The sequence below is a fragment of the Cebus imitator genome, unplaced genomic scaffold, assembly GCF_001604975.1.
Source record: "Cebus imitator isolate Cc_AM_T3 unplaced genomic scaffold, Cebus_imitator-1.0 Scaffold280, whole genome shotgun sequence".
Classification (NCBI taxonomy): domain Eukaryota; kingdom Metazoa; phylum Chordata; class Mammalia; order Primates; family Cebidae; genus Cebus; species Cebus imitator.
The window spans coordinates 1,763,492-1,775,318 of NW_016107595.1; the positions used below are offsets into that span (position 1 = coordinate 1,763,492).

At 55.4% G+C, this 11,827-nt stretch overlaps 1 protein-coding gene across 2 annotated transcripts in view; it reads left to right on the forward strand.

The window, feature by feature from the left end:
• Positions 1-711: 711 nt before the first annotated feature.
• B3GNT3 (UDP-GlcNAc:betaGal beta-1,3-N-acetylglucosaminyltransferase 3) overlaps positions 712-11,827 on the forward strand; it is a 13,488-nt gene continuing 2,372 nt past the window's right edge. Inside the window, exons 1-2 of one of the 2 annotated variants that reach the window (XM_017501266.2) lie at positions 712-826; positions 10,006-10,631. In XM_017501266.2, the coding sequence (XP_017356755.1) occupies positions 10,056-10,631 (576 nt within the window). In that variant the 5' untranslated portion in view covers positions 712-826; positions 10,006-10,055. The other variant, XM_037728771.1, reaches the window with a different exon arrangement.

Genomic DNA, 11,827 nt, shown 5'->3' on the forward strand with positions numbered 1-11,827 from the left:
AAAGAAGGAAGAAAAGAAAGAAAGAAAGAGAAAGAAAGGAAGGAAAGAAAGAGAAAGAAAGAAAGAGGGAAAGACAGAACACTACAAATCTGATTTTCGACTTCAGAACCTTTCCAAATGCCAGCAGGTGGCATCTGAATGGGCGTACAGCATAGGTTTTTGGGTCCTGAGACTATTTTAAATATAGAAATGGGGTCTCACTATGTTGCCCAGGCTGGTCTCAAACTCCTGAGTTCAAGCGATCCGCCTCCCTCGGCCTCCCGAAACGCAGGAGTGAGCACCGCGCCCTGTCCTTGGCTTGCGGAATCTTTGAGCCCCTTGCAGGGAGCAGAAAAGCCACAAGGTTTAGCCTGTCCCCCTCCGTCCCCCACGCCCTCAGCCAGGCATTTCTTCGCCCAACGTACCTGGGCCGACGCTGACCGAGCTCTGTGCCACGAACCTGCCAGGCGCCTCTTGATCATCTCCAGCCACGGGGAGCTCATTCCCTAGCAGCGGGCCAGGCCCAGGGTGGAGTCGTGCGCCCCGAGGGGCGAAGGTGGCAAGAGGCGGGGATGGCAGAGGCTGGAGCGGGGCCCGGAGAGGGGAAGGTGGGGGTGGCCGGGGAGGGAGGAGCCGGTGGGGAACCTGGCCTGGGCCACCAGGAAACGCAGCCCAGCTGGGAGCAGGGGCCTGGCGAGGGGCGGGGGCGGAGGGAGGCAGGAAGGAGCGAGTCCTGGTGGGAGGGGAGAACTGGAGAGGGCGGGGGCTCTGGCTCAGGTGGAGACTGTCTTCGTTCCTGGGCGGAGAGGAGCCGGCACAGGGGCAGAGGCGGGACCGTGGTCTGGGGGTGAGTGTCTGCAGCCTCCGCAGGATCTGACGGACCCCGGGATGGGGGTTTGGGGGCCGGAGAGTGGGGGCTCTGGCGAAGCCCCTGCCGATGTGGGGACATTCAGGAGCCCCGAGTCCCAGCAGCCTGCTTGCCCTCACCCAGCCCTAATTGTCTCCGGCGTTCCCCAGGCCAGCTCGGACCTGGGTCTGGGAGGAGGCCTCCCCCACGCCTGGCCACCCGGGGCCCCCCGCAGCTCCCAGGGTTGAGCGGGATCAGACCCCCGGGGCGGGGGCCGCTCGGGCCGCCTGGCTGTTGCTGGGACTGTTGCCTGCTTGTTGGGATTGTTGGCGCCTTGGTTGGGAGGGTCTGGGCGAGCTGGCACTGGGGTCCCCGGCTGTGGGTCTGGGACCTGCAGCCGACCCCCAGCCTCTCCCCGCGGCTCCGGTGCTGCGGGCCCTGCCAGGTGCTGGGCCGCATGCCAGGGCCCCCGGCTGTGTGGCGCGGACACGTTGCTCTTGGCCTCTGAACCGGCCTCAGTTTCCCCTCCGTGAGGTGGGACAATGACCCAGCCGAGATGAGGATGCCCGAAGCGTTCAGTCAAAGGAAGTTTTTGTGATGGGGTGTGCTGCTGGCCACTGGGGGCCCTTGGGTGAGTGACGTTTGGTCTCCGAGCCTCAGTTTCCCTATGTGTCAAGGGGGGGTCTCGGGACATGGGAACTCGGTGAGGATGAGTTGAGTGGTAAGAGCTGTGGTCTCTCAGTGGGTGCCCAGGGACAGTCAATTGTCATAATAATTATACGTATATATATATATTTTTCCTTTTCTTTTTACGCTCCGCACCCCCTTTCTTTTTTTTTTTTTTTTTTGAGACAGAATCTGACTCTGTCACCCAGGCTGGAGTGCAGTGGCACGATCTTGGCTCACTGTAACCTCCACCTCCTGGGTTCAAGTGATCCTCCCACTTCAGCCTCCCAAGCAGCTAATTACTGGTGCACACCACACTCAGCTAATTAAAAAAGCTTTTGTTTATAGAGATTGGGTCTCACTATATTGTCCAGGCTGGTCTCAAACTCCTGGATCCAAGCAATCCTCCTGCCTTGGCCTCCCAAAGTGCTGGGATTTTGGGCATGAGCCGCTTCACCCAGCCCTGATTTTTTTTAAATGGATACTTCTTGAGGGAAAACTGAGGGACCCCTCAGCTCAGGCCAGGGCCTCCTGCAGTCTAGACTTGGGACTCAGGGCCCAGGGGCAGTCACCTGGCTGTCCAGGTCTGGGGCCAGCCCTGGGGGCCGTCACTTCCTCTCACTGCCCTGTTCTCAAGATGACACCAGGCAGCGCTGGTATCGGGGCTTGGAGTCAGGAGGAAGAGGTGTGGCCCCCAAGTCAAGCAGTTAGGCCCCCTCCTGGCCTAGGTGAGCAGCTGGGTGTTTGCCCAGTCTGGACACTCTCAGCATCTAGCAGTTTCTGCCAGGTGCCCTGGGTGTGGGGGAACCAAAGGGGACCTTGGAGCCTCTCTGCCCCAGGCCAGAGTTCGGGGAATGCAGACAAGTTGGGCCAGCCCAGGAGGAGAAAGTAAGGCCTCCCTGGGTGATGTTTCCTCCTGCCACCAGCCTCTGAGGCCCAGAGCAAGGCAGGGATTTGCTCACTCTCCCAACCCCATGAGCCAGGGAGGATGCCTATTGTGGACCCTCTTCTGATGGGAATCTGACTGGGCTTGATTGCTCCTCATGATGGGGAACTCACTACCAACATGGCAAACTAAAGGAAGTCTCATCAGCTGGGAGTTAAAGGCAGGAACTAGGCTCCCACCCAACCTTTCTTAGATATATTTCTAGACCTCTCTGTGCCTCAGTTTTCCTATCCATAAAAATGGGGCTAATGCAGCCCTGCTTCCCAGCACAGGTACGGAGTTTGGATGGTCAGATGGTGGCCAGGCTGCACGCAGGAGCTGGCATAGTGACTGTAGTCCTGATTATGTCCCTCATTGTGTTCTCGTTGATAACAATGTGTCTTTGCATGACAGAAATATTATCATGAATATTTCCAGGCTCTAAGTACAGGGCTTGGGAAAGAGTCCTGACCAGCCTGAGCGTGTGGGGGTCCAGGATGTCCCTAGAGGAGGGGCCCATGACATCTCAGTGCTCCCATCACTCCTGGATCGTGGGAAGGGTCTGAGGTTGAACTGCGATTCATGGCCTGCCATCCCCAGCCTCAGTTTCCCCCTCTATGGAGGGAGCCTAGATGTCCTTTGAGGAGCCACTGGACCAGGGCTGGTGTTTACTGAGGGCCCCTGTCCGGTCTCACGCAGGTGCCTCAGGCAGTTCCTGCAGCAGGGTGACATACAATGAATGAGTCATCCACACAAAGCCTGGGGACCTAGAAACCCAGCACACCAAGGTCTAAAGTGCATGTAGCCCCCTGCCCCGCCCCACTGTTTTTTCCACACCCAGCTACTCTCTGGTGTGAATATTGAGTAATTGTTGACATAGAACTCACTACACACGTGGTTTCGCTAAAGCAGGGTCCGGCGGCCATCATAAACCTAAAGAATTATGTTTACTGGGTTTTTTCTTTTCTTCCCCCTGTATTTGCAAAAGCAACACCTGCTCCTTGTAAAAAGGGACCAGCCCATCATTACTGGGAGGCCAAACTGGTAAGAACTGGGGAGGAACCAGCCTCTGGGGCCAGCAGGTCAGGATTTAAATCCCACCCACCTGCCCTGGCCTCAGTCGGCTGTGTGACCTTGGAAAGTTGTGGACCCTCTCTGTACAGATCGTCCACTTGGACCCTGGGTTCCCCTCTGGAAGGCTCAATGAGAGTCCTGGAGTTCCTCCACAGGCGAGGGGCTCACACCACCTCCCGTAAGAGTCCGCAACTTCCAACCTGGAGTTTCTTCGCCCCTGGAGGGTGTACTCCTCTGGAAAATTGTCCTGTTTCCACTTCTCTGTCCCCTGTTAGTGTGACGGTGTCCTAGGCACACAAGGGTTTCTCTTCATCATCTGGGCTCTGTCCTTGAAACCTAGACCCAGATGTGGTATACACTAGGTGCTCAGCACTTGCTTGGAGCAGTCGCAAGTATCCAGGTGATAAGGGTGACAGCATCTGCTATTAAATCTCATTGTGACCGGGCGCAGTGGTTCACGCCTGTAATCTCAGCACTTTGGGAGGCCAAGGCAGGCAGATCACCTGAAGTCAGGAGTTCGAGACCAGCCTGGGAGACATAGTGAAACCCCGTCTCTACTGAAGATATAAAAGTTAGCCAGGCGTGATGACACACTCCTGTAATCCCAGCTACTCTGGAGGCTGAGACAGGAGAATCGCTTGAACCCTGGAGGCAGAGGTTGCAGTGAGCCAAGATTACACCACTGCACTCCAGCCTGGGCGACAGAGCGAGGATCTGTCTCAAAAAAAAAAAAAACCAAAACAAACACTCACTGTGGCTAGGCGAGGTGGCTCATACCTGTAATCCCAACACTTTGGGAGACTCTGGTGGGAGGATCACTTGAGCCCAGTAGTTAGAGACCAACCCAGGCAACAAAGCGAGACCCATCTCTACAAAACTGAAATTAGCCAGGCGTGGTGGTGCATGCCTGTGTTCCTAGCTACTCAGGAAGTGGAGGTGGGAGGATCGCTTGAGCCCTGGAATTGGAGGCTGCAGTGAACTACGATTACACGCGGCATCACTCCGGCCTGGGCAACAGAGTGAGATCTTGTCTCAAGAAAAAAAATCTCATTGTTGGCACTTCCCGTATGTGCCACTTGGAGAAAAGTCCACTGCGTGCATCCACCGCTTGACCATCTAGCTTTTCCCAGGAGTCAAGTCCTTATGCATTCAAACAGGATTCTTCCAGAAGCTTCCCCCACCCTCCACCCCTTGCCTCGCCTTTTGGAAGCCTCAGAATATTTCACGCCTCCGTCCAAATCCCAATTGAGGATTGGTGAGAACTGGAGAAGCGGCAACCACAACAGTGCTGGCAGTCGGTGGCTCTGCCTCCATCCCAGCTTTGTAGAGGAGGACACTGAGGTCTGGGTGGCCCCAGCTTCTCAGCCCAGGTCCCGTGCATGGTCACTTGCTGGGTCAGAATGTCCTTCCTCAAGGGCTGTCGGGAGTCCCCATGGCTGCTTCGAGGACATCAGCTCACAAGCCAGTCCTTCCAGCCACAGGCAAGGCAGAGACAGAGCCAGTGACCAGGCCAGTTAGGGGTATCCGGGCCTGCGAGTCCATGACAAGGGGTTCAGAAGCGGACCTCTCTGGGCCTCGGTTTCCTCATTTGGAAAATGGGAGTTTCGCAAGGGGAATTACCTTCATGCTATGGAGACCTCCGAGTCAGTGTCAGGCAGGACATCCCCTCCCCCCTGTGCCACCCCCCTTCACCCATTGTCTCTGAATAGTCCTGGGAGTGAGGGGGGGACAGATCGAGCCCCAGGGGGTGCCAGCAGGGTCCTTGATGACGTTCACATGCTCCACGTCTCTCAGAGACAGTGACAAGAACAGGGTTGAGACCAGGCGCGGTGGCTCACACCTGTAATCTCAACACTTTGGGAGGCCAAGGCAGGGGCATCACGATGTCAGAGGTTCAAGACCAGCCTGGCCAAGATGGTGAAACCCCGACTCTACTAAAAATACAAAAATTAGCCAGGGGTGGTGGTGGGTGCCTGTAATCCCAGCTACTCAGGAGGCTGAGGCAGAGAATTGCTTGAGCCCAGGAGGCGGAGTTTCCAGTGAGCTGAGATGGTGCCACTGCACTCCAGCTTGAGTGACAGAGTGAGACTCCGTCTCAAAAAAAAAAAAAAAAAATTAGCCAGGCACGGTGGTGCACACTTGTAATCCTACCTACTTGGGAGGCTGAGGCAGGAGGATTGCTTGAAACCAGGCGGTGGAAGTTGCAGTGAGCTGAGATTGCACATTGCACTTCAGCCTGAGCAACAGGAAATAAAAAAACCAGGGTTGAGGGCTGAGGGCGACAGAGGTGCCTGGAGCCACTTGCGCCTGGGGTAAGGGTCCAACCTTGACTGTCCCCTGGAAGTGATGGCAGAGGACACAGGGCCAGAGTGCAGCCACCAATGCCCCTGATTCCGCTGAGCAGACAACCCCTTCTGCATATTTAGTGGCTACTAATTTTCATTAACCATTGATTTTCAATGAATCATTAATACTTAGCATCATCTAAGCATTGAAGCATGAATATTCAGTGACCATGAATATTTGGTATCTGAAGGACTATTTGTGGCTTGTTAATATTCCTCGTGACACTATTGGGTCTGGCATGGCAGATCACGCCTGTAATCCCGGCACTTTGGGAGGCCGAGGCAGGTGGACCACCTGAGATCAGGAGTTCGAAACCAGCCTGGCCAACATGGTGAAACACCGTCTTTACTAAAAATACAAAAATTAGCCAGGTGTGGTGGTGCATTCCTGTTATTTTTAGCAGAGACAGGGTCTCCCTTTCTTGCTCAGGCTGGTCTTGAACTCCTGGGCTCAAGCAATCTTCCTGCCTCAGCCTCCCAAACAGTGGGGATTGCAGGTATGAGCCACTGCATGCGGCCTGAGCCTGGGTGTTTAAATGTGCATATATATATATATATTTATATATATATATATATTTTTTCCTTTTGGAGACAGAGTCTGGCTGCATCCCCCAGGCTGGAGTGCAATGGCGCCATCTCGGCTCACTGCAACCTCCGCCTCCTGGATTCAAGTGATTCTCCTGCCTCAGCCTCCTAAGTAGCTTGGATTACAGGCACGTGCCACCATGCCCAGCTAATTTTTGCATTTTTAGCAGAGACAGCGTTTCACCACATTGGCCAGGCTGGTCTCGAACTCCTGACCTCGGGAGATCCACCCACCTCAGCCTCCCAAAGTGCTGGGATTACAGGCGTGAGGCACCGCGCCCGGCCATGTTTAAGGATTGATCAAGAATCTGGTGCAACTGGCGCAGATGAGTGAGGGCAGAGATTGTGTGGGAAAGATGGCAGCAGAGAGGACCCACATCCTGCAGCCACACCCCAAGCGGAGGCTTCTAGGTCTCGGCAGATGAAAATAAGTGGCTTTTCTGTGCGCATTTGAGGAAGTGGGTTCTGGAGGATGGTAAAATCGCGCTGGCATGTGAAAGGCAAACAGCTCCAGGCAGGACCAGCTGGTCTGGCAGCGGGCGGGCAGGAGAGGGGCCCCAAGAGTCAGCCTGGACGTCACTGCTGCACACTGGTGGCACCATGTCTGGCTTGAGGCGACGCTTCTTTACCCACCCTGAGCAGGAGTGCAGGGGAGGTGCTCTTATGTGCAGACAACATACGATGTTCTCCTTCATCACCCTGTTGGCGTCGGGCGTGGTGACTGGTGTCTGTGGCCCCAGCAACTCGGGAGGCTAAGGCAGGAGGATCACTTGAGCCCAGGAGCTGGAGGCTGCAGTGAGGTCTGATCGCCACTGCACTCCAGCTTGGACAACAGAGCGAGTGAGATCCTATCGCTAAAAAAACACGTTTTAAAAATTAGCTGGCATGGTGGCTCATGTCTGTAATCTCAGCACTTTGGGAGGCGAAGGCAGGAGGATGGCTTGAGCCCAGGGAATTCAAGACCAGCCTGGGCAACATAGTGAGACGCTGTCTCTTTAAACGCAGCACACACAAGCAGTACCTGCTGGGTCTTCCTGGTTTACAGGCCATCGTGTGCCAACATCTCTCACCTGGATACTGGACCGAGTCTCCCACTGCCCAGAGGTTCCTCATATTCTGTTCCTCTGGAGTGCAATGGTGCGATCTCTGCTCCCTGCACCCTCCACCTCCCGGGTTCAAGCGATTCTCCTGCCTCAGCCTCCTGAGTAGCTGGGATTACAGGCGCCTACCACCACACCCAGCTAATTTTTATATTTTTAGTAGAGATGGAGTTTCACTATCTTGGCCAGGCTGGTCTCAGACTCCTGACCTGTTGATCCACCTGCCTCGGCCTCCCAAAGTGCTGAGATTATAGCCATAAGCCACCTCACCCGGCCCACGGGGGACTTCTTAAATGTATAAATCAATCTGATTCCTCCCCTGCTCATAGACCCTGCATGGCTCCCCATTGCTTCTTACAGGAAAATAAGACTTTCTTCCTGGCCTGCCCATTCGATTCCTGCACCCTAGTCGGGTCCCATAACTTCATCGTCACCTCCTTCCCCCCCCCTCCCGCCCCCATCCCGACCACATCAACCTCCTCGTTCTGCCACCAACACCCTAAATCTGGGTCCACCTGAGGGCCTTTACATGTACTCCACCCTCTGCCCAAGTGAATCCCCGTCATCCTTCAGGACCTCCCCGCTCCTAGGTTGCTCAGGTCACCCATGGACCTGCCTCAGTAGCAATTAGTATGGCTGTCACTAATTGTTAATATCATTAGCAATTTTTTTTGAGACAGTTCTTGCTCTGTGGCCCAGGCTGGAGTGCAGTGGTGTGATCATAGCTCACAGCAGCCCCGAACTTCTGGGCTCAGGTGATCCTCCCACCTCAGCCTCCTGAGTAGCTGAGACCACAAGCCCATGCCACCCCACCCTGCTAATTTTTTGTTTTGTCTCACTCTGTCGTCCAGTCTGGAGTGCAGTGGCACAATCACAGCTCACTGTGGCCTCTGCCTCCTGGGTTCAAGCAATTCTCCTGCCTCAGCCTCCTGAGTAGTTGGGATTACAGGCACCCACCACCCTACCTGGCTAATTTTTGTATTTTTAGTAGAGATGGCCTGGCTGGTCTTAGGCTCCTGACCTCAAGTGATCCACCTGCCTTGGCCTCCTAAAGTGCTGGGATTATGGGTGTGAGCCACTGTGCCCAGCCTAATTTTTGTGTTTTTTGTAGAGATACGGTTTCACCATGCTGCCCAAGCTGTTCTACTGCATTATTATAGTGAGGACAGGGCTGGCTTGGTCACGACTGCATCCCCAGCATCTAGCATATAGTAGTTGCTCAGTAAACACTCTTGGGCTGATGAGTCAGTGTGATAGTTAACAGGATTGGACTCGGGCAGCCGGTTAGCTCAGTTGGTGAGTGCCTGGTGCTCAGTGCCCAAGGTCGCAGACTCGATTCCTGCACCGGTCAGCCCCATTAAAAAAAAAAAAAAAGATAAGGAAAAAAAACAGGCCGGGCGCGGTGGCTCACGCCTGTAATCCCAGCACTTTGGGAGGCCGAGGCGGGTGGATCACCTGAGGTCAGGAGTTCAAGACCAGCCTGGCCATCATGGTGAAACCCCGTCTTTAAAAAATATATATATTAAATAGAAAAAAAACCAAACAGGATCGGACTCATGCATGTTCACAGATACTCACCTGTGTGTGCCCCGGGTGGCAGAGGTTGGACAGGTTCTCTATCCTTTGAGAGATATTTGGTGCCTTCCATGATGCAGTCCCTTGTGATAGATTCTGGGAGGCCCTGAGATCTGAACAGGGAATCCCCCAATGACCCCAAGTTGAGGGGCGTATGAGGTGGACGGACTGCACCTTCCAAGTCCTGGGTTCTGATCCTGCTCCATGCTGAAGCTTAACGTCCCTGTCTGTAAGTGGGGAATCAAGGCAGCCAGGGGGTGGACTGACGGTCACCACACAGCTAAGATGCACCAAGCCCTCTCGCAGTCACAGGGAGCTGTGGCCCCACTGTGTGTGTGAGAGAGAGGGGTAATCTCAGCACCTCCTTGTCCTAATAAGGAAACTAAGACTTCACATGGAAAGGCCGGGCGCAGTGGCTCGTGCCTATAATTCCTGCACTTTGGGAGGCCGAGACAGGCAGATCACCTGAGGTTGAGAGGTTAAGACCAGCCTGACCAACATGGAGAAACCCCGTCTCTGCTAAAAATACAAAAAAAATTAGCCAGGCACGGTGGGTCACACCTGTAATCCCAGCTGCTCAGGAGGCTGAGTCAGGGGGATCGCTTGAACCCCTGAGGTGGAGGCTGCAGTGAGCTGAAATCACACCACGGCACTCCAGCCTGGGCAACAGAATGAGAGGCCCTGTCTCAAAAAGAATGAAAATAAAAATAATCCCCAGCAAGGCACCTGTCAGAGCCAATCGGGGTTGGAGTGCTTTGCAGTGGGGCTTGCAAGGGGTAGAGGGGTTAGCTGGGGGGTGAATTTCAATATTTTGCCAACCTGAGCAACCGTAAGGTGCCATGAGGTGTTGGGGGCCACAAGGAAGCGCTTTGCTCACGGCGAGTGTTCAGTGAGTTTTGTTTTCTGCAGGAGCTGCCCAGGGGGCTCCTCAGGCTGACCCCAGACCCTGGCTGGCCAGGATGAGGCTTCTCCGGCACCTTCGGCCCAGGGGCACCCTCATTCTGGCCACCGGTGCTTTCACCCTCCTCCTTCTCCTCCTCTTCGCTCTGCAAGAGTCACCACCCACCTACGACGTCCGGGAGCAGCCACCAGAGACCCCCAAGACCCTGGCCTGGCCCACTCCACCCGACCCCGCAGCCCGCGCCCCGTGCCGCGCCAACACCTCTGTGGCTGCACACCCGGACTTCGCGGGGCAGCCGCGGCAGGTTCAGGACTTCCTGCTGTACAAACACTGCCGCGACTTCCCGCTGCTGCAGGACGCGCCCCCCTCTAAGTGCGCGCAGCCGGTCTTCCTGCTGCTGGCGATCAAGTCCTCGCCCAGCAACTACGAGCGGCGCGAGCTGCTGCGGCGCACGTGGGGCCGCGAGCGCAAGGTGCAGGGTTTGCAGTTGCGCCTCCTCTTCCTGGTGGGCACAGCCGTCAACCCGCACGAGGCCCGCAAGGTCAACCGGCTGCTGGAGCTGGAGGCTCAGACTCACGGAGACATCCTACAGTGGGATTTCCACGACACCTTCTTCAACCTGACACTCAAGCAGGTGCGCCGGGCTGAGGTCACCTGATCCGGGCACCTGCCCTTCTTGTCCAAATGACCACCCCTTCCTGAAGGACCCAGGGGACCATCGTGCCCCATTCTGCCCCCCTGTTATCCCCACCAGCCTTGTGGTGACCCAAAGTCGTCGGCTCCTGGGGAAGGCTGGGGGGAAGGGCAGAGGAGCTAGGTTACCAGCACAGAGCTCCAGCCCGATGATGGGGTTCGAATCCAAGCTCTGCCTCCTACTTGCTCTTTGACCTTGGAGGAGTTCATTCACCTCTGTGCCTCAGTTTTCTTACCTGGGAAATGGGATGTGAATGGGTCCCACCTACCTCTGGGGACTGCTGTGAGGTTTACAGGAGATGGCGTTTATAAGGCACGCAGACCAGTGCCGGATGCCCAACTCAACTTGGCAGTGACAGGAAGCACATCTCCTTGGGTTGGTCGGTTTGTTTTATGGAGTCTCATTCTGTCACCCAGCTGGAGTGCAGTGGCACAATCTCAGCTCACTGCAACCTCTGCCTCCCAGGTTCAAGCGATTCTCCTGCCTCAGCCTCCCGAGTAGCTGGGATTACAGGCACCTGCCACCACACCCAGCTGATTTTTATATTTTTAGTAGAGATGGGGTTTTACCATGTTGGCCAGGATGGTCTCGAGCTCCTGACCTCAGGTGATCCACTTCCTTGGCCTCCCAAAGTGCTGGGACTACAGGCATGAGCCACCATGCCTGACCTCATCTCTATTTTTTTTTAAAAAAGAACCCATGAGAGGTGAGAAAATCCTGCCCATCCGCAGATGAGGAAATGGAGGCTCTAAGAAGCCCTCCTGGGTCCTCGAGTTGAGCAAGACAAGTAGAGACATTTTCAAGGAGGAACAGGGGAATTCAGCAGGTTCCTGCTCATGGGAGGTACAGACAGGCCTGGATTCGAGGCCGCTAGGGGCCATTTCTCTGCGGGTGACCTCACCTAATGCAGTTTTCTCCGGACAGCCTCTGTTCCCTTGTCTGTAAATAAGATTGAAGACCACTGCTACCTCCTAAGGGTACATTCAGGATTCACGGTAGGGTGCGCGCCAAGCACAGTGCCCGGCAGCAAGCAGATACCCAGCCCATGTTAGTTACCAAGTAGGTTTCCACCATGGTGAGGCTGAGGCAGGAGAATCTCTTGAGCCCTGGAGGTGGAGGTTGCAGTGAGCCAAGAT